Source organism: Ambystoma mexicanum, chromosome 1p, assembly GCF_040938575.1.
Source record: "Ambystoma mexicanum isolate Mex_15411 chromosome 1p, UKY_AmexF1_1, whole genome shotgun sequence".
In the NCBI taxonomy this organism is placed as follows: domain Eukaryota; kingdom Metazoa; phylum Chordata; class Amphibia; order Caudata; family Ambystomatidae; genus Ambystoma; species Ambystoma mexicanum.
The window spans coordinates 397,217,802-397,241,421 of record NC_090921.1 but is presented as its reverse complement, the minus strand read 5'-3'; the positions used below and the strand labels follow the sequence as shown (position 1 = coordinate 397,241,421).

General features: G+C 43.8%; 1 protein-coding gene across 1 annotated transcript in view; it reads left to right on the top strand.

Annotated features, from left to right (window-relative positions):
* DDX49 (DEAD-box helicase 49) overlaps nucleotides 1-23,620 on the top strand; it is a 561,187-nt gene that overhangs the window by 304,321 nt on the left and 233,246 nt on the right. The window contains exon 9 of the mRNA XM_069649167.1: nucleotides 21,123-21,220. Within this exon, the coding sequence (XP_069505268.1) occupies nucleotides 21,123-21,220 (98 nt within the window). The remainder of the gene's footprint in view (nucleotides 1-21,122; nucleotides 21,221-23,620) is intronic.

The window sequence follows — 23,620 nt, the reverse complement described above, 5'->3', positions numbered from 1 at the left end:
GACCTGGGAGGTGTGAGGGTGGTGGTGGTGAGTGGATGGGAAGGGGGATACGGAGGGTAGGAACGGTGTGGGGCAGGGGCTGGTGGCTGGGGCACCCTAGTTTAGCCAAGCCGTCCTGGTAGGCTATGTAACTATTATTGCTACAGGGTATGTTGTCCAGCGTTATGCAGAAAGGGAACATGATTAGGGCAAGCCAGAAGATCATGGTCTGGTAATAGTGGTGCGTGATGCTGGAGGCTAGTGGCACTAGTGGGGGAGCGGGCCAAACTATGATTGTTAGTGGCTAGTTAGAGCTGGGTAGAGTGGTCTAAAGGGGCAGTAGCTGGTTTAAGAGTAATGCCCTCGAGCCGAGGTGCAGTAGTTTTGAGTTGAGGTCAGGGAGTGATAGTTTAAACTAGAGAGCGGGGGGGGGGGGGGCAACCTCTAGCTTCAGGATGACATATTTGGCTAGAAACGCAGCCAGATTCAGCACAGTTGGTGAAAGTACGCCTTGAGGCGCTATAGTCACTACAGTTAAAAACACATCTATATTCGAAATTGCACATAGGTTAGAATACACCTACAGGAAATGCAGTGCAAAATACGGTGCAGCTAGATTCAAATGTCAGGCGCATCAGGGAATGCAGTGCAAAATACGGTGCAGCTAGATTCAAATGTCAGGTGCATCAGGGAATGCAGTGCAAAATACGGTGCAGCTAGATTCAAATGTCGGGCACATCAGGGAATGCAGTGCAAAATACGGTGCAGCTAGATTCAAATGTCAGGCACATCAGGGAATGCAGTGCAAAATACAGTGTATCTAGATTCGAGTGTCCGGCATATCGAGTAGGACAGTGCAGCATGCACCAGGTAGTAGTCGGGTTGTTAGAGCGGGAAGGCTAGGCAGTGCAGCGCGCAGCCATGTGGATGCCAAGGAAGGCGGAAGACTATGGAAGAGGGAGTTTGTTCCAACTCCAGACCTATGGTGATATCCAAGAACACCATAACAGACGAGATGAAGCACAAAGGCAAAAAAAAGGGAGGAATCTTTAAACGGGCTTTGAAGAAAGTTGAGAAGGGGGGCAGGGGTGAATACCCACCATGCCTGCCGATTAGAGAGGAACAAAGTGAAATAGTGGAAGAAAGGGAAGTGGTTATGGAAACACATAATGGAATTGAGAAAGAGAGGGTCCTGATATCTGCAGGGGGGATTTGTCTTCTCATCTGGGTGCAGAGGTCTTTGTTCCCCTCAGTACAAGGAATAATAAAATGCAGGAAATAGAGTATGTACTTACTGACAAGAAGTTAGGGCGGCTGGAGCACCTCGAGGGAAGTGCTTATACAGATAGGGTTCTATCCAATAGACAGAGAAATGAAATGCCGGTACGCAATCGGCAGGCACCCACCTTGGAAGCGGAAGACTTGTCGTCGAACAACCAATGGATAGAATCTCCGGTCAGAAACATAGTGAAATAGATGCTGGGCAACCAGAAGGTGACCCTAATGGGCCCCCACTCAGTTGGGTTCATTGTCTCACGTCCAGTTACGCGCAAAGGAATATAGGATTCAGGGGGGTTCCTTCCCCCATCTGCACAAGTCTTCCCAATACGGGCAGGGAATTGGAAACAGGCAACAGTGGGTTGTTAGACCTATGGCCTATGGTTCGCACTGAAGTTGAAATATCCACTAAACCCTTGGGTACAAACTATATTGAGAGAAATCAAGTTAGGGACGTCACTCAGGAAGGAAAGGGGAAGGTTCCAAAATCTGTCTCGGTTAGTGATCTGAACACAGTACAGTGGAAGCAGCACTGCTATCCGGACGACCCCAGTATTCTTCTGAACTACATGTTTTTTGCTATGGTGTCTGCGTTATTGAATGAAATCCCCTCTTTGAGAATATTGTCTTCAGCAGACATCAAACTAGTGGATTTTATTAATCCAGAAAGATATGACCACGTCAGGTTAGTATTCCACTCACGTTCTGTACTTGACTCACTGCTCCGGGAAGTAAACCAATTTAACAAATTGGGATACGATATATTGGCATTCAGCACTGGCTTCCCAAGCTTACAACACAGTAGTCGAGATACAGGAAGGGCCCATGGCTCTAAGACAGAAAGAAGAACCTGAGGAGTGGTAGAGATCAGGAAGAAAGCCAAAGCTTGAGGTGGTTGGTGCTAACTTTGCACAACTCCATTCTCAAGCTCAAAGATCTAAAGTCCAATCTTTAAACCGAATAAGCAATTGGCGTTCCTGTCCTGGAATTTGTGCGGTCATGCCCATCTAAGTAGCTCAATAGAATGGTGTGAAAGGCATGCTCTGTTTGCTATCATTTTCATCCAAAAAACCTGGATGATTAGCCCACTTATCCTGGACGGCTGAACTGGCCACGCAAGGGCAGAGAGGGCGCCCTTCGGGCGGGCTACTCATTACTATTAAAAACTGTGAGGACATGTAAATAATAAAACTGCATCCATATATCTCATTGCGTCTTAGCAATTTGATTGGAGGTAAAAATACCCCATACCATTTATTATTCTCATTATAAATATTTATTGGTCCCCTGACCAGAATTTACAGGAAACTATAGAGAAAATGTATTTGTGAATTATAAATGAGATTATTATTTACACAGGGTTACAGATAGCTATTATGGGTGACCTAAATACGGAAATACCACACGTAGGAGGTAATGCTTGTTTAGAAGACACACTTGGGCCCTTTATCATCAATATCTGAAGGAGATAAGAACCTCATAATCGGTGGACCGCTGGGTTGCACCGAAAGAAACTTCAGGGTCACCTCTGGAGTGATTTCTTCTTAAATTGGGGGCTATATTCAGCAAATGAAATTCCAGGTCAAACAATTGATCCAACAACTTGGACAGATGGGGCACGAACTTCCATAATTAATTACATATTCGCGTCTCAATTTCTTCATGATGCGATTCACTCTTTTAACATCACAAAGACCTTGCTGAGTGTTCATTGAATGCTGGAAGTTATTTGGTCCTTTCGAACAGAACTGAGCTCCAGAGAGGAATATTCCGCAAACTTAGTGGTGAACCATTTTAAATCCCGAATAGTGTGGCATAAAGGAAATGTGGAAATATTAAATGCAGACTCTACTATAGACTAAAAACTGTCCCTTTTTTACACACAACTTTGCGCACTACATTAATTAAACTGATTATTAAATCAATTAAGATTCCATCAATTAATAGGATGAAAGCAAGGCACAAGCATACATGTGACAACTTTGTAAAATATAATAAAAATCTCTGCAACAGAGAGGTTCGTCGTTTGAGGAATTTCGGTCTCCAGTGAGGGAAAAAAGGAAGGGGTGAGAAGAGCATAGCAGAAACTAAAATATTGGCTCAAATGATATTGAGCCGCCATGATACAATCAGACAGTGAAACTATGTTAGAAGCATTAAAAGATGGCTCGACCAGAAAGTTCTGGCTCCTGATAAACGCCATGTAGTCTTCTCAAATTAGTACACAAACTACATCTATCTCTGAGGAAGTCTGGGATGACCATTTTGGCTACCTATATACATCTGTTGATAGTACGGTAGTTATCTGGGATTCTGTGAGGAAGTGGATGGGAATGACCACTCTGGACACAGGTAAGTGGAACTGGAATTAGTTTATATTAATTTCGAGAAAAGAACAAATATAGTCGATGTGATTCTATCTGTGCCAGACTTTGTACTTTGCTTCCGGATACCAGTCTTTGGGATAACAGGCCTCTCTAGTTGGCTGTTCTGTGGGTTATGTGTTCATCTCCCCTTTGCTTCGTCTATTATGGGTTCCCCACAAGTTCAGAGGTTGATCCAGAGCAAACTGGGCCCAGTGGGGTTCACCCTTCCGTTGACCTAACGTGCTGATGACTCGCTTGAAAGTTATTAGTCTTTTTCACAACTTTCCAACTCACTTCACAGCTCACAGTTCATTGCGTATACATTTCCTCCCGTGGCCTGGCCTTTATACTGCCTTTCCCTTCTCACCGTGTTCTGGCCGATTCTTCAAGTGACAGCCCTTCTCACAGCCCGACCTCTCCGATCGATGCCGTGGCACCGATCAGCTGTGTAAAAGGGAGGCGCGGCAGCCTCCGTAAACTCCTGGCCCCTCCTCTTTCCGTTGTCGCTTGGATCGGCTGCCGACTGTTGTTGCGGCTTCAGAGCTTCTGAGGACGCGGCATATCGGCTGGGAGGCCCGTCTCAGGCTGGCTTACGACGCTGGCTCCTCCCGCACAACGGTGGGGGCCCGGAGCGAGGAGTTCAACGCTTCAAAGCTCCTTCTCAGCTGGAGCTTCACACACCGTCTGGCCACACAAATACTGTGTCCTCCGGTTCGCACTGGCAACGTCTCCTTCAAGGAATCCCTTTGAACTCGAGGGATTTGTATAACTGGTCTCTTTAACACATCAAACGTGGCTCAACAGGAGCATCCCAACTTAATTTTGCTATGAAGAGAGGTCAATAGGCCCATTCAAACACGGCCGCCTCCTCCGGTATAACTGCTTCTTCTTCCTCTCCCAACTGCTGCTGTTCCAAAAAAAAACGGAAAAAAATAGAGAGATAGTATTAAAAAAAAGCACCTTAAGTCAATCATCCAGTCATCATTGGGCCAATGACATGTCTATCTTCCAAAGATAGAGATCCTCCCATTATGACTCATGCTGACATCATAATCGCTTCAGACTTCAACACTTCAGGCTTCATGGCTTGCTGACCATTGTCTAGCTGGCTCTGAATAATGCTCTGATCTGCCTCTTCTCCTCCTGCTTTGTCACAGATTCTGTCAAACACCACCCCTGGAATTTCGTGTTCCCTATCCAAGATATAGTGCTTCAAATTCAGAAGGCCAGCTCATCTAAAGCGGCGTTGCCAAATCAACTTTCTAATGCTTTATTTAAAGGTAATCCCGAATTATGGGCAAAGGCCCTCTCAATACTGTTTGATATTATTCGCACTAGAGGTATTCCGGTCTCATGGTATTTTTCATACGTCGTCCCTACATACAAACAAGGGGACAAGACCTTACCGCAGACCTACCGCCCGATCAAAATACTGGATGCAGACACTAAAATCATTGCAGGGTTCATCCTGCAAAGATTAGAGGATTGGTCGGCACAAAATTTCATTCTATGACCACTGCAATTTGGGTTCAGAAAGCAAGTGGGGATAGAAGCAGGTGGCCTACTTGTTTCCCTATTGCAGGAGAAGATGTGGAAGGGAGGGGCTATGCCGATTTACATGGCAGCAATAGACCTGTCAATGGCCTTCGATTTAGTGGATGGGGATTTGCTTTGGACGAAATTGAATAACTTGGGGATGCCGGGACAAATTCGAACAAACGGGTTACCACAAGGATGTATTTTTGCACCTGCTCTTTTTAATCACTATATGTCAGACGCAGGCAAAAGTCTGGATGGCGTCTCCTTTGTGTCTCCCAAAATTGAAGGGACTAAACTATCATGGTGTGCGTATGTGGATGACTTTCTGCTTATTGATCACGTGCCAAAAGGCCTACAACATTTGATTACGGCTTTCTCCAACTACATTGCCCCTAATGGGGCATGAATTAATCCGAAAAAAATTTCATAATGAGGTTGAACAACCGAAAGACATGGTTTATAAACCATGAAAAGTTAACCATCAGAAGCGCAATGAAATATTTAGGTTTTCCTATATTCGATAACCCTAGGAAATTCCAATATCGTCAACATCTGGCGCATAAGGTCCGTAATCAAATCGCGTTAATGAGAAAAATGGATCAAAAATTTGGTAAATACTCCTTGAACCATTTATAACGCTTTTATAGCTCCCAAATCATCCCTAAACTAGCTTATGGTTTGGAACTATATCCTGTTTGGATGACTACAGGACTGTATAAGACGGATTCACTAAGATGGAGAACCATCCTCCACTGTTTGCCAAAATCTGTTTCCATAGCCGCCTTAAGATACAAGCTTGGGCTCCAATCACTGTTTAGCATCGTGGAATGGAGGCGCTTTTCTACGTATAGAAAACTGCTTGCAAATACAGGGGCAAATCTGTATGCACAGCTGGGAATGAGTCTTAGGCAAGGATGCCCGGACGCCCCACTAGTGTTACATCTACAAGCATCTAGTATAAGTACACTTGATAAATTAGGCCTTTCAAGAGAAACTCTTAATAATCCTCTGAGTGAAAAAGCTCCTACAGAATTCTGAATGGACAAACTATGGAAATAGTGTGGAATACAAAATTATATTAACAACTAGTATCCTACTATAAAAAACCTGGGCTTACAAGAGTCCTATTTGGTTAGATTCCGTGACAAAAACTGGCGCAGATATGAGATTTAGGTTTAATGTCCTATTGACAGGTGAGATGCTTGAAATAAGTGGCGAAAAGGCTCCAGGGGTGATATCGTGCAGATCTTGCAAATGTGGAAATGCCAAGGAAACTTTGACATCTGCTGCTAAACTGTACTGTTCTTAGGTCAAATCGTGTACATGGTTTTAAAGAATTTGTGAATAATTTATAAAGAATCGATCTTGATAGTTTATGGTGGGACATGCTGCACAGTACATCGGTGGCCTTAAAAATGGCTGTGGTGCGATTTCATTCTGACACATGTGGGCTCATCCAGCGTGGTAAACTAAATGTCATCTAAATAGGGGCCCAATTTTATGTTGACCTCTGTGATTGCTAATTAATTTGCTTGTGTATCAAGCCAATTATATGCAATCTGCTACTTAATCTCGAAATTGCTAAAATGTAAAGAAAGGTCCTGATCATGTCTAGATAATCTATTCAAATTTTGAAAAATGCAGTATTGACATAACATGAATTTATTAATAAGTTTTGTTTTAAATATCAACACTGTAGATTACTATGTCACTGATTTTAATTTTAATTTGTTTGTAATTTTGTATAGGTTTAATAGTAACCAAAAACAAATAAAATAAATAGAAATAAGTACTCTGCTAGATTTCTGCTCACCTTTTGGTGTTCAGGCTAATTTTTGCTTACAGAGAATTTTCTTTTCCAAAATCGGTCTGAAAGCTGCAACTCAGTAATGTGCTGCCCTTAGTAGCCCATATAGCTTGCAGGGCCAGGAAACTGGCAGTGCTCCATTGTGTCCCTGTGTGAGGTCCAGTTCATCTGTTGGATACTTCCACTTGTGTGTTTTCGGGGGACCTGACTCGCGTTTGGAATAGTTTAAACATATAGCTGTCTGTAGGAGAATGGTTACCCCTCCCTTAGTTTAGGAGCAGAAAAATGCTTACACCATCTAAATTGTGCCGCTGTTTCTAGTGCATACAGCTCAAGAGAATGAAGACCAGAAAGTCTCATGTCACTCATTTATTTTAGAAACATCCGTATACAGTGTACAAAGAAGGCAGTAAAAATTGGCAAAATGAAAAAAATATATGCATTTGACAAAACTATGAAGCCAAATAATTATTAAATTTCATACTTGCACAGAAAAAGGTTTTAAACACAAACATTGGTGACTTGGGGGTTAGTATACTGTGATTTACGTGATACTACTAGACACGAATAGCACAGCGCTAAAAAGGCAACCACTACTGAATGCGAAATTGTACTGTGATCTTGGTTTTACATCAGATTGACTTGCTGCACATTGAGTTTATAGAGGTGCAGTTGTAAAAACTGTGCTGTTAGTCAGTGTCTTTTTTTCCTTTTGGGAGCACAAAGTAAAAAAGCGTTGATATTCGGCTTGGTTTCTCAAGTCATCGACACGTGTTTCAGCTCTTGACTCGTGATGCACTGTGACCACGTGTTCACGATGTAGATTTTATGGAGCCATCTTCAGGACATATAACTAATTCTAGTGCAGGATAAGTCAGATGACCACACCACTGTTCACATGAGCTACAATATAAAATAAAAAATCGGTTTCACATCCTGGTTAGACATCACTCTTGTAACTATTATTAATGTTATGTTCTACCATTAAGGCAATTAAAGCCGGTGTGCTACCTTTCGTTAAGGCAGGTGACATATTGATTTTATAGGGCGGTTGTTTCTAGTCAAAGTACTGGATTTTGCTTGATTTCTTCTAGCAGGAGCAACCGCTTCCTTCTACACTGGGACAAACAAAAAGCTAAATTGGTATTGTTTCTCCTGCAATCTAAATATAAAACATCATTATGTATAAATCAGTTGCTTTTGCCTACCAAGAGTCTTTACTTAGTTTTCTGGGAGGATTGATGTGCAGTGCAGGTACGTTTTCCTTGATGCAGCCCAATAACAGGATTGGATCTGAATGGAAAAAAGACTGGTCAAAACATCCTTGGTTGTGCTTCAAAGACTGCAAAAAGTATTCAGATAATAGAATGTTATTTTCTGTGGTATGCTTATTGCATCACACAGGTAAGAATTTCTCAAGAGTTTATGCTGTCTCGAGAAAGAATGTAGTCTATTGTTAGCAAATTATGCCACCTGGTTTGGCAATTTATTGTTTCAGAGCAGTTCTAATTTTGCACTCATCAATTATTTTACAGAAATGGCTGCGTGTATAGATGGCTAGGATAGAGCATTTTTAGCTCGTAATTTTGACCCCAGTAGAAATGCGCCCAGGGGCGAAAAAGCGAGAAAACGGCACCCCTGAAAACCAAGGCTGCATTTCTCATTTCCCGGGGGCTTACCTTGTGCAGTCTTCAATAGCTGCAATTGGATGCTTGTCTGTTTGTGACGGACGCGACCGTCAACTTCAGTGGCAGTAAAAGCCTGCGCGTCTTCCAAGTCGTGTTGTCCAGGAGACGGCAAAGCCAGGTCTCGTTGGGGCTTTGGTTTGCATATGTTGCTAGGGAAACTCGTATAGCAGCATATTGTATGCTGCCTGTCGCGCATACGCATAAACACGGGCATGATCGTATTAGTCGGTGTATGTCTAAGCCAACAGATGCTAGTCTGTTTATGGAGGATGCGGCGGTCAAAGTATGCGAATCTTCCTGGTAGTGTTGTCAAGGAGATGGCATAACTAAGCCTTGTTATGAACACGAGGATTGGAAGGGATGGCGGATGCCATCTTGAATATTTCATTATTATGTGTTGCTATGGAAGCTAGTATAGCAGTACAAGGTGTGTACATGCTGCCTGTTACACAATTGGGGATCAAAAAATCATCAGGTGTGATGGTAATTGTAAATCTATGCCTGAGCCAAAGGTAGTTAAGGCAGTTTACAAAATTTCAGAAATGCAGGGTTATATTTCTGTTTTCTCCCCTGTACATTGAATGAAAGCTTTGAACGCTGGGAGGCAATTACACACACACATGCACTTTCTCTCGGACTCTCTCTCTCACTCTCTCTCAGCTATGCTGTAAAATAGCTCTTGTAGGGCCTCTTTATTCACAGCATACATAAATGCAATAAGAATAATAAATGAGTAAATTAAAAGAAATCTAGATAAAAAAACATCACAGTTGACACAACTGCAAAATACACCCTCATCTCGCTAGCAGTCTCTGAAAAGCTCCCAACAGTCAGGCAGAGAGATTGGCAGCAACGGGCCAGAAGCGATGTGTCCATCCTCCAGTGAAGCTTTCTGCCTGACTGCTGCTGCCGTCCCTCATTTTAAGCCATCCGCAAATTCATGACATTTTAGAGAACTTTCTCGCTTTCCAAGTCTCTACCTGTTGACAGTTCCCATGGGCCCCTGGCCGGAGTGATCCATGGTAACCGCAAGAAGCAAAACTCTTCCCTTTCTCAAGAAAGCAGCCAAAACAACTACATAACTTCTCTTCGTCTTTACCAAACTCCATAACCACGTTATCAGGTACCAGCCTGCACAGGCTCAGTCTATGCATGCATCTTCTCTCCTCCGTGTCCTTGGAGCAATGCAGAATAACATAAGAAATAGGCAGCACTGAAAACGTGGGAACCCAAAATGCACTGCACACACGTGCAATGTTTTAGTTGAAAGCATTACAATCCACCCATGGACATTTAACTTCCATAACTCAGTGACACTAAACAGACCCTCCAACTTAGTGATTTTGCGATCCTGCAAAATGCAGCGAAAAACTGTTGTTTTTGCAAAAAAGCGCAAAAAGTCGTGTTTGCAAAAAAACACACAAAAAATTATATTTTTGAGAAAAAAACTTTAAAAAAAACTCAAGGTGCCAGTTTCTCAGCTCATTTTCTTTTGGACTCAAGAAATGAAATGCAGAAGCACATTTGATCACTTGAGCAAAAAGGAAAAGAGCAGTCTGATCCACAACGGACATCTGAATGGACGCTTCTTATATGCGCCCATTCAGATGTCCTTTTTCACCCCTTTGCGCAAATCAGCGGGCGTTTCTGTGCATTTAAAAGCGCATACCAAATTCACAAGCAAGATGCGCTGTTAAATCTGTAGAAATTGTAGGCCACCTTATGCGCCCACTTTAAATAAGTGCACGAGGGGGTACCACTGCTTTACAGGGTCTTGACTGACCCTTCAGGACAAAATCTACAGTTTTCTTCAAAAATTGAAAAATTGTCAATATGTGAGAGAAAGGAGTGTGAGGGGGTGATGGGTGAGCTGTGGCGTGGTAGGCAAGAAAGCAAAGGAGATAAGCGGGAGAGCAGGGGGTCAGAGGGGGAAGTGGTGGGCAAGAGAGCAGAGCGGATGCAGTGGGATGGTGGGCCAGGAATCAGAGAGAGCGAAGGTATTGAAAGTGGAAGGAACGTGGGCTCGGGGCTTGTAGTGGGCCAAAAGCAGAGAGGGGTTGGCCGAAAAAGGGGCAGTAAGCTGCAGATTGGGAGAAAGGATGAGGTAAGAGTCTGATAGAATGGGAGAAAGGATGAAAGATGCAGAAGAAGCATGCATGAATGAAGGACTGTATGCTACGGGAGGAATTGGGGAGTGTACGGTGTGAGATGGGAGTATGATTTGGAGTTTAGCAGGGACTAGAGAGCGCAAATGGTGACTTGGCAGTGTGACAGAGCATGTGAGTATGTGTATGACTGAGCGTGAGGTTCAAAAATACAAGTTGTGATGGGGGAATTGGTGAGACGTGTGAGGTGTGTTGGGTGAGAGAGGAGTGTTGGTGTTTGCGGGATTGGGGAACATAGAAGGGGAATATTTTCAGCATTACAACTGATGATGATTAATAACGTTAATAATAATAGGCATGCACATTAAACCAAAAAACGTAGCCAAAACAAACCCTGTTCTGCCAAGCGATAGACATCTAGGATTCTTCCTATTTAATATAAAAGATACATATTGACACCCTGGCTCTCTTGTAGCCTTGCAAACAGCCTCTCTCCTGCAATGTACCAATCTTGCACCCTCCAGTTAATAACAATTGTGCTGCAAAAATGGCGCCATAAATAAAGGTTTGTGCTGCAAAATTTTCCATTTCATGCTGCAAAATTTTCCATTTCATGCCGCAAAATCCTGGAGGGTCTGACTAAAGGCTTCTGAAACCAACAAAACATCATAACTAAGTTAGGAATACATTGAATACAACAACATCAAAAAAATATGATGACAACAATTATACAAATACAAGTAAAGGTGTAACGCAGAGTTCCTCCAAAATCTCAAATCCAAGAAAACAGCCATCACACCAATTCCCCATTATGATATTGAGTTACCTGTTCCATTAAGTCATTCAAACTTTAAATGTGATTTTCAATAGACTGGAAATGGTCACTTAAATTAAAACAGTGCATGCCTTCAAATGCATTACAACATAGGTTCTGTTTCAGCACCAAATAATCAATAGAAGCTCGGTTTTGCAAGGTTGCTTTTCTAATAGTTTGGTTATCTTGAAGAAGTGCCTCTAAAGCTTCAGGCATGGTTGAGTCCTTTTATCACTAAACATTCTAGCTTAATTAATGATTTATAGCTCCCAGCAGCTGATCTCCAAATTCCCACCAATGAATATGCAACAGCCAAAACATCTGATTCTGACAAAAGGTGCGCATTTGAATCAATCTAGGGCTAGCCCTATAGATTTGAAAGTTGATCTTCTCATTTGATGGAATGCTGGTTGCATTAAACCAAGCCATGTTAAAGCACATGGTCCTCCGGAAATATTAGCTGGAATGTGTTGCCACATGAAAAAAGCCATCCTGTCGGATGTTTCACCACACATCTCAATCCTCCACTAAAGAATCATTGTGCAACACTCCAAAATTCTGTCTCAAAATTGAAGCAAGCATTGGCAGCGCTAATAGACATGTGGTCAGCAAGCCTCCTGCATTGTGCGTGTCAGTCAAACAGAAATCTAAAATGTTCAGAAACTTTCTTTTGTGGGATATGCCCACATGGTCTCTGTTTGGGCAATCATCGGCGATACCTCTGTCGTGCTATCACCTGTCCAGCCGGCGTCATTGTTTCTCGGGCTCGTACCTCGCGTATTCTCAACGCTTTATGAATCCGGTGCCTGTTGTCTGGTGCGTTGGCGTCGGCATTGGGTAGCCTCTGGACATCATTTCTCATCATGATCAGATTCACATTGGTCGACTGTGCAGATACAACAGCTTGCTGTAGTGTGCCGCTTAACCCTCCCGAATGGAGTCCATTTAGTATCACAATTGCACCAGCCAGGCATAGGTTCTTCAAAGCAAACCCAGAAAAGACATATCAGTTTTGATAATCATTCCCTTAAATAACATTTGTCTGCTTGCACATAGTCCCATTTCTCTTTGCCAGGCTCCATTACCAAAACTACTTGGTCCTTGCCTGACGCTGACATCCACAGGTACGGGTGGGCCAGTTGGGATTTTCTAACAACACCTTAGCACCCGGTACCCTGCTGTCTGAGCCAAAACCACAGTCCCCACGAGTAGTTAACACTGTAGGGGGCTTTCCCTTTCTGATCATGGACAATTTAACAGGTATTACATTGGGCTATCCTGTCTCCCTTATGAATAGATAGCACTTGGTCTCCGCTGTTCATTATAGTGACTTTAATTTCTCCTTGGTTATCGGTGTCTATTACTCCTCCCAGTACTTGGATGCCCTTTAATGCTAACCCAGACCTAGTGGCAATCAATCCCATGTGTTCTGGTGGCATCTGTACTCCAATCCCGGTTTCAATTAATATTATAGCTCTTGGTTGGTTCTAACCCGATTTCCTGATGAGAATGTAAGTCTACCCCTGCAAATTATTTCGTTGCGCTGTATGGAGCGAAAGCACCTGGCGTTATTTCCCAGTATAACCTAGTCTCTTCACCAGAATTAGGTTGCATCTCTAATGCAGGTGTTACCATTCGCATCAACGGTGTCTCATTCTCAGTCAATGGTTAATTTTTTAATATGTGCACAGCATCAAACACACAATCACCCCAGCTTGTCAGGCAGCCATTGCCTGATTTGAACAGTGGTTCTTTCAAGAAACCATTCATGTGTTAAGGATTTCAATCAGGCAACACGCACACCGTGGTCTCGGCCTAGTATGTAGCACCTAACTGAGGTGCTTTTTTCTCCTTATTTATGTGGATTCAATTTTGGGATGGTACACCACTCATATCACACCCCCTTTTCAAATACCCCGGGTCACAATGGACCATGAACCAGGCTGGTTGGTCAAATGCAATATTTATTTATTTAAAAATCAAAAGAAATCACACACTTTTAATATAGGGCAGCAATCACCAATGGAGTGATAGTTATAAATGATAGTTATAAATGAGAATGTGAGAAATGCACTGGGTTTGACTTTTTAGTGGAGTACTTATACAGCACAGCCGAATAGGAGCACTTTTAATTTAGGACAGATAGCACTCAAGTTAGGATTTCCCCCTGCAAAGTTCCCTCAACCCACAAACTATTTTTGAAAAGACTTTGTTCAACTAACATTGATCTCATTCTGCCCTTACAGGAATACGATACGGTTTTATAGATACCTGTTTTGTGGCCAAAAGAAACTGCACTGGAAGCATTTTCAATTTTTCCACAATGACGGGGGTACATGGGAATGCACTCAGCCCGAACTGATACGTTGTGCCTCCTAATCCTTAAATCAATCCCTCCAGAATATGAAAACCAATAATATATTCAGGGATGGGGACAATCAACACTTGGTATTTATTCCATTTTAAATTACCAATTTCATGTCAACTCTCGTTTGGACTGCATGGTCTGTTTCCCTCTCAGTCCCGTAATGGTAAAATATCTGCCATTAAATCTTGAAGGATTCCCATGAATTGATGAGGCCTCTGCCCCGGTATTAATCAAAACCCGAACCTCTTGCATGTTTCCCGATTGCCAGAATAATTTCACATTCACATGAGGTCATCTGTCTACCTTAATCCAGGCAAACGCTACCAGAGTTTGGCCTCAATCCTATTAGTATTTTGAATGTGGCGCTTTGGACTCTCCAACATCGCTCTTGCCACCTTCCATAAATCAGCATAGGTCGGCTGGTATGGTGAAGGCATCCCCATGGAGCCGCCATCCATCTCCTCAGGCAGTGTGAAAGTGGACTTATCCCCACTTTGCTTGTTCACATCCTGCCTTTTCACTTGTTTATACCGATCTTTCCCTTCAAGCCCTCACTTTTTATACAGCTAATACATTTCGCGAGTCTCTATTCCATCAATATCTTTGCACACGGCACACCATCTTTTAGCAGCGCCAAAAACATGTATTTTCTGGATACACGTGAATCTCTACTATCGAACCTCTTTCCAGGGGTCTGTTTATCACTTTGCCTCTCTCTCTCTCTCTCTCTCTCTCTCTCTCTCTCTCTCTCTCTCTCTCTCTCTCTCTCTCTCTCTCTCTCTCTCTCTCTCTCTCTCTGCCTTTCTCTCTCTCTCTGCCTTTCTCTCTCTCTCTCTCTCTCTCTCTCTCTCTCTCTCTCGGCCTTTCTCTCTCTTGTCCTCTCTCTCGGCCTCTCGCTCTCTCTCTCGGCCTCTCGCTCTCTCTCTCGGCCTCTCGCTCTCTCTCTCGGCCTCTCGCTCTCTCTCTCGGCCTCTCTCTCTCTGCCTCTCTCTCTGCCTCTCGCTCTCTCTCTCGGCCTCTCTCTCTCAGCCCCTTTCTTTTGACCTCTCTTTCTCGCTCTCAGCCTCTCTTCCGTCTTGTCCCATCCCCCTAGGTCTGCTAACTGATACCATCCACCACCTCATTTTTGGTCGTCCCCACCAGCAATGTCATAATGACATTTTTGTATGCCAGTGGCGCAGTCTAAATGATTGTTTCGTGCTGAGACCGATAATGCCACTACCCCCATATGTTCTGAATCTTATGGATGGCTTCTTTCATGTCTTGCTCCCTTAGTCTTTGAATTGCCTCTCTGTGTGTACCACTTCTTCTCATCGCTAGACCAGTCCGATGTAATCAGATACTTGAGATTACATCCTTGAGCAGCTAACTGCAACAAAATTGCACTTGCAAATCTCTCCCTTGACCATCGGGAGGTGGCCCTGCACGTAATACTTTTTGAATATGGGTTTCATGGGACAATGGCAAGAACCTTGGAGAATTGGTCGGGGTCTACAAGAAGACCTGCCGCACCTCCGTCAAATAATCTAGCCATCCATGTTTCAATCGGTTAATCATTTCCCCAACCTCTTGTTGAGAATAATCCTCCCAACTTTGTTAAATCCACCAAACCACCTCCCGGATTGTTCGGATGAGGCCCCGCACGTCTGCGTGTGACTGGTTTAGCGGTCACCTCTCTCCGATCAGGCTCTGGTTTGGACAGTACCTCCCTCTCCGGACCACTCTCTGAACTAGTACTACCGAATACATCCCTGTCCCATTGGTCGGGGTCCCAATCAACTTTTGCGGAGGCAATCGCTGTTGTCACCTTGCAGGCATTCACTCGCCCTCTTCTCTTTCGATATTTGTATCTGGCAACTATTACAGCAGCTTGCTCGGCTACTGCTTGATATTGATCGGCCTTATGATACAATTTCATCTGAAGCTTCTGCATTAACGCAATCTGTTTCTTAGCAGCCAGCTCCTTTTCCAATTTCAAGACACTCGTCTGCAATTCTACATTCTGCTGATGCACCTTTCTGAACGCATGTAACAAAATCCAGCCTTGTCTGCTCAAAGCTGAGCACTCCTTTCCCTTTTCTACAAGTACCTGTTGCAAGCAAGCCACCACCTCGGCCGGACTCGCCTCTCCTATACCTGTATCCCAGGTCTGACTCAAACCTGCAGCACATGCCCAAGTCTTTGCCAGTTTATCATACGGACTCTCTAGTCCACCCTGGGATCGTTCGTTCAGAACAATCTCCGCCTGCGGATATTCCTTTTTTCCTAAATAGGGAACTCATGGTGTCGTATGGTCTCTGGCATCAATTAAAGCACAAAGACCCTGCTCACAGGGCCATTATGTTTTGCTTTTCGGACACGTGTAATGACCTCAGAACTACTCACTCTTTTACACAGACCAAAAGTTCTTGGACTCAGGAAGGCAATAATACAAACATAGACCAACAATTGGAATATAATTGGCTTTTTACAGGCCCTTTATTCACACAAATTATAAGCATACAAATAACTATTGGAATAAATGCCATTGGTTATCCATAAACATGCAAGCATGAATAGTTAGTCTACATCACCATTAGTGCAGTTATAGGTGAAAGCGTAATCTCAGCCACGACGACACTACCCGGTCCCAAAGCGGGTAGGCAGAGAGATCACACATACTAATGGGGTCTGGAGCGTAGCGTCCTCCCTCTCAACGAGACTACATCACCCGCGGTTCCTATTCTGTCTTCTCATCAGGATACCTCTTCTTATGGGAGACAAATCCCCGCCCCTCATAGGTTGCAAACTGCCGCCGGCCGAAGGACAGACAGCAAGCATGGGATGCAAAGAGCAGAAAAATCTAGACCGTAGTGGAAAAACCCAGCTAGTCTCCCGCACGCACGTTCCCAGCACCCATTGTCGATGTACTTGCACATTTCTGACTCCCTTCTCGGTTCGACCTTAAGCGAACAATAAAAGAACTATACTTCATAGTGAGCTCCTCGGTTTCATAATATAATATAATGCATCCGTTGCAGACTTCATGTCTGCCTTCTAACTGACCTCACAGAAACGTAGACTTTCATGGCGGTTTGGAAGTGAATGTCCAAAATGGCCACGCACCGCTGAAGTGTCCCTTTTCAGCTTAGTCACCACCTGACTCTTAACTTGTTTAAAGTGCGCCTTCCCAGTAAGCCATCTTTGTTTAACTCCTACATCTCCCTGGTTTCAATACCAACAATCTTCTCCTGCAGTGTACCATATTTTAACAATGCCTAAAACATGTCCTTTCTTGATACCCAGGAGTCTCTACTATCTTGTCACTTGACCTCCATTCTTCTCTCACTGCGCTCCTCTCTCTCTTGGTCTATCCTCACCTTTGTCCCACTCACCCAGGTCTGACAGTTGCCGAATTGCATCAACCACCTCATCAATTGGTTTTCCAGTCATACCCACGAAGTCATAATGACTTGTATATGCTGGTGGGGCAGTTCTTATAACCATATTTCTGGTTGACACTGACAGTGGCACCGACCCCATATGTACCGGTTTGTCTACATGAATTGGTTCCTTCATGTCATGCGCCCCAATTTTCTGAATCGTCCCTTTCAACGTGTGCCACTTCATTTCCTCACTGAGCCAGTCAGTGGTGATAGGATACTTACGGTTACACCCTTGGGCCGCTAGGTGCAACAGACACCTGCAAAGCTTGGCCATTTGCGTCTCGGAGGCCCTTCCCTCAATACTACGTTATATTGGTGTCATTGGACAGAGGCAGGAAGCACAAGGAATCTGTGGAGTCTGCCCACAGGCCCCCGGCACCCCATCAAACAGTTGCACCATACATGTAAGCAAGGGCTCACCTGTTCTGTGCCTCAACCGAGTAATAAGCTCCCCAACCTCTAGTTGTGTGTAATCTTCTAGCGTAGTCAAATCCACAACTCCCCCCTCCTGGGTTATGGGGATGGGCCCAGCCCTATAGATCGTTAATGGTTTGGCAGTTACTGTCGTTTTTTTCAGGTGTCAATTTAGATTCTGCATCCACCTCAGGGCTAAACTCCGAGTCTGTGATCTTCCAAATATCACCATCCTACTGACCCCTGCTGTGGCAATTAGAGCTGCCACCTTCCTTTTTGTTTATATTACCTTGTCGTTTTTTATATTTATATCAAGCAACCCTGATAGGTGCCCTCTCAGCCACTGTCTGGCATTTATCTGCTTTACCGTGCTAAAGTTTCCTTTTGTGGTTGCTGCGATGCAGCTAACACTTTCTCTACACGCAAAATATCCTCATTCAACTCAACATTTCTTTGGTGCAACTTTCTGTAGGCATAGAATAGAATCCACCCCGCCTCCCTAGTGCAGCAAATTCCGTTCCCACTGAAACCTGGTGCAAACAAAACACAACCTCTGAGGGTCCTGCCTCACCTAAACTTTCATCCAACGGCTCTCTCAACCCAGCACTGCATGCCCATTCTTATGTGAATTTATCATATGGGCTCTTGGCCTACACTGAGATCATAACACTAAGGCAATCTCTGCCAGCGGAGGCCTCTTTATCTTTTTTCTTTAACATAGTGTTCATATTTACAATAAATTACAATGATCTATCCACAGTAACTTATTCAAGACAACCGAAATGCAGTCATGCAAAACGCACATATAAAACACTTATCAAAACAGCCTGACTCCCACTGCAAAGGGAAGAAAGAAGGAAAGAAAACCTCACTTTCTCTATAAATCTTGCCCACCAAGGTTAAAGCACAGATCCCTGGATGCTCGGAATTCTTCATTCCAAGGTGCCCCGCTCACAGCGGCAAATGTGTTTTAAAGCTTTGTATGCTGGGAGGCAATTATTCTCTCTCTCCCTCTCACCTTCTCTCCCTCTCTCCCTCCCCAAACCATGGATAAATGAAGTGAAAAGAAATCTAGATAAAATACATCACCGTTGACACAGCTGCAAAGTGCACCCTCATCTCGCCAGCAGTCTCTGAAAGGCTCCCAAACAGTGAGGCAGAGATTTTGGCATTTAAGTAAGGGCCTGAAGCGATGCGTCCATCCTCCAGTGAAGCTTTCTGTCTGACTGCTTCAGTGCCCCTCATGTTAAGCCATCCGCAAATGTATGATGGCATTTTCCAGAACTTTCTGGCTTTCAGACAGTCCCTAGCCAGAGTGATCCGTGGTAACCACAAGACGCAAAACTCTTTCCTGTCTCAAGAAAGCAGCAAAAACAACTACATAACTTCTCTTTGGCTTTAGCAAATTCCATAACAACTTTATAAGGTACCACCCGGCACCTTCTCTCCAATGTGTCCTTGGAGCAATACGGAATAACATGAGCAATACACAAAAAGGTCTGGGAGCCCCTCTACCAAGAACGAACAAGGCCAAATAACCTGTTCTATGGGAAGGTGCCCACTAGGGGGGGGGGGTCTACAACCACATTTTAGCTCTCTGTACCTTTCACAGAGGAGAAATATCCATTTGCATATCAGTCTTTGTCCCACCCACAAGGGCAGTCCAGCACGGAAATGCTACGCAATACTCCTCTGAACAAGAGTATCATCAGCAACCCCGGCCATTAATTTCGGCCTAGTCGGGCCTCATCAGTGAGATGAAGCTGTGCTTCTCTAAGCACAGTGATAAACGTCTGGATTACCCTGGGTAATTTAGGGTGAAACCCTACGTTCCTAAGAATGCACAAAAAGGTCTGGGATCCACTCTACCGAGAATGAACACAGCCAAATAACCCGTTCTATGGGATGGTGCCCACTCAGGAGGGTCTACAACTACATTTGAGCTCACTGTACCTTTCACAGAGACGAAATATCAGTGTTCGTTCTCGCAGAGGGGTGCCCAGACCTCTTTTTTTTTTTTGCATGTTTAGGGACTTTGGTGTGGTCACCCTAAGTTATCCAGTGTTATCCATACTTGGACCCCCTGCTCACTGTGCCTAGGGATGCACAGCTCCTCCTCACTTATGAGGCCCGACTAGGCCAAAACACGTTTCTGGGGTTGCTGTTGGTACTCTTGTTCAGAGAAAAATTGCCTAGCATTTCGGTTCTGGACTGCCCAAGTGGGCGGGACAAAGACTGATATGAAAATGTCTTTCCTAACGTGTATAATTGGGTTAGGCTTTCCCTAAACTGCTGTAGAGTGTTTCTAAAAATATGAATAAAGTTGTTACCTTAGAAACTGTATTATACACATTTGAAAAGTACACTGGGTATAACTATCGCATAACTATTTGCTACCTATTAGCTAACTTGCATTGAAATACATTGTGTCTTTCTTAAACTATAATTGGGGTTTGCTTTCCCTGAATTGCTTTAGTACATTCTAAAATAGTTATTGAGTGTTCGTACTTATTGAGTAGTGTACGGCCTCTCAAAGTATGAGTTGTTTTACTATCTCTAAACTGAGTTATACAAAGTAATATATGTTTCAAGGTGTGTACTTGTAACATGGTTGGTTTCTTAAGTGATTCTGTAACTGAATAACACTGTGTGACCTGACCAATACTGTCTACTACCCTTGAATTACTTCTTGTCATCTAAGAGTAACTAACCAGGTCTTATTCCCCAAGAACAGCAGATTGCTATTCTGAATGTAAACTTTTTTGGTTTGACTCACCTTGAGTTGGCTATTGCTTCTTTAAATAAGGTTATTTGTAAACCATAAGTATTGTGCTGGTTTTTATATATGGGTTTATAACTTAGTGAATAGTACTTCCCCAAGATTTATCTTGGCCTACTGTATTTAAAATAAACAATTATTTTTACAATACTTGGTGCATCAGTGTTTTGTTGAACCATATGTATGCTTCAATTTATTTGTACTGACATACAACCCTCTCTCCCTCCTAAAATGAGCCTGGCTGCTCTGTCCATGCTACCCCCATCTCAAGTGGTATAGACTTATGCTAAGAGTTGGAGATTCTGTATTGCCCAAGTTGTATGGTTTTAGGAAACCGGTAGTGGGACTTTAGAAAAACTGTCCCTAACACAGGGGAATCTGGGAGTCTTGATAATTCAGGGTTCAAGCGCTAGTCCAACCTTCTCCTTGCTTGGGATGCAGAGAACAACCTGGCAACAGTTTCAGATTTCACACTGGCTCAGTGAAGATTCTAGATCTATATCGTCAGCAGAGAAAGTATCCCCTGTGAGCTGTAACTTGTGGTTTTTGCCTTATAACAGAGGATTGGATATTCCAACCGTCCAAGTGGTCATCAACCACAACACTCCAGGATTGCCTAAACTGTACATCCATCGCGTGGGACGCACTGCCAGAGCCGGTAAGTGCAGTTGAACTAATGTTTTTGCACAATAAAAGTTGATTTTAATAGCGTCCCTTTGTGGCATGTGTAGTAGGTAGGATTGCATGCTGTAATTCAGCGATCATAACGTCATAATCAAAATGAAAAACTGTGGAAAATGGTGGGTGAACAGCACAGAGTATCTGGGAGGAATGACTTGTACTTTCCGTTGTACCACTTTCTGTTGTAATCATGATTTATCCTGTGAAGAATGCCCTTGCTAACAATTGAGTGGCGAGTGAAGGAGTGTGCGTGATTCATTTTATAGCGCCTGGTGGACTTGCTTTCAGGTGTGACCAGTACATTTTAACTGAACTGAATGGTAACTGAAAGGGGTGCAAAGTGTGTTGTGTGTGAAAATATAAGTCTGAAAGATAACCTTTTGAAAATAAAATCATAGCATGGAACAATTAAAATGCACCAGAGTTAAACATGAACAAGAATGAAAATGGGAGGAATGGGTGGATTGAAGTCTATGGCCTGCTTAATCTACCTCTGCCCCACTACCCATCGGCTAACTCCCCCACCCCATACCCTATTTCCCAACCCTTGCGCAAGCGACACTAAACAGGACAGCGACATACAGCTCAACGGTGCCATGATCAAGGCCTGCTCCATGTGCCCGCATGCCACCCACATACATGACCTCATTATCTAATACCACCTTGATCTCCTGGCAGTCAGTCCTGGCTTAATAGAGCAGCTGGACCAGTCCCCTCACTCACCATTCCGCCAGGCTACTCAATCTTTAGATCTGACCGATTGTACAGACCAGGAGGTGGCGTTGCACATCACCAAAATCTATGTCGCCATTAGAGAGGACCTACCCCCTCAACCAAGCTACAAATTGTTACTTACCAAAGTAATGCTCAATTCTCAAACTACCATCAATGTCCTACCTATTTACCACCAACCCAAATATCTGCACTGGCTATCCCCCTACTCCTGTCCTCACTCATCAAACTGGCAACTAAGTTCATACTATTAGGTGACTTCAACCTAATCTTCAATGATGCCTTAGACATCAGAGCACAGGATCTCACCAAGGCTCTTTCTGCAATGAAATTCACCGACTAATTTCTATCCCTACCCTGTCCAAAGGATGCACCATTAATTGGCGTCTCATGCTGAACACCACTGTCACTGCCATCAGCCCTATGGCCTGGTCCAGCCACTCTCTGATCTTTCACATGCCCAATACTGCAGCTAGCTCTGCTACCCAACCAACCCCTTTCCCCTCTCGCAACATGCACAGGCTTAATCCAGAAAGCCTTACTCCTACGCTTCTTAATCAGCTCTCCCACCATGTAACAACTCCTAACGACCAGCAGGCCACGCCTCTCTGATCCTCGATGCCGTGAGGAGTCACAAATGTGAGGCAGAGACAAAAGTATAGTTTTCTCAATGTTTGCCATTTATTAAATGAAAAGGGGTGTGTTGGGTAAAATGTTCACAAAACTCGTAAATCTTCCTGACCTGGGTCAACCCCATAACTTTTTGCTTTAGTAGTGGGATATTTTTCCTTAATACCTCAGTGAGTGGGAACCTTTTTCCACAGTCACAGAATCTTTCTCTTTTTTATGGGTGTTATTTTTTTGACTCTCCATAGTGTCTTTTTAAAGTTATCCTCTTTAACAACTTATTAGCAATAAGTGCCTGTTGTTGCTGGGTTGCCATAGGGGCTCCCCTTTTTACTTTCACTGGCTAATCTTGAGGGAACTACAGTTCCCAAGGGTAGAAAGGATCTTTGGATCCCTTTTTACATTTTGTTAGGTGAAACCAGCACACCCCACCTTATGTGGAGTGCTGGGGAGATACAATGTATCCCCTTTCACACTAAAACTGTAACAATTATGTTAAAGGGACAAGCTTACCTTCAATGGCTGGTGGCAATGATACCTTGTATTAATTTGGTGCACCTTTAACGTGGGCTGTGTTCACAGCTGCAGTAAAGGCACCCAAGGGTGCTCATTTTAGCAAAATGGCAACTGTCTTCTTTTTTCGCCATTTTAGTGTTTCTTGTCCTTTTTTGTTCCTTCCCCTGACATCCAGGGCGGGAATTTCCTTTGTGTGATTTTTCTCTTCGGCGGGAGTCCCCTGGACTCCCTGCCCAGGCTCCAGTCTGTCTGTGAGGGCAGGAAGCGAGGGAGGAGTCCAAAACTCCACAGCCCTTTGTCTTCCTCCTTGCCTGAATGGGGACAAATCCCAGTGGGGGACCTGGCTGTCCTTATTGGACAACCAGACAGCCCCTTCTTGTAAAATGCAGGGAGAGAATGCAGAGGTTTTGTTGTAATTCCTGATAAATACTGCGAATCTGGAAGCTGAAAAGAAGTCGACCACTGGATTTAAACCGAAGAGGATGATTAAGGAAAAGCAGCG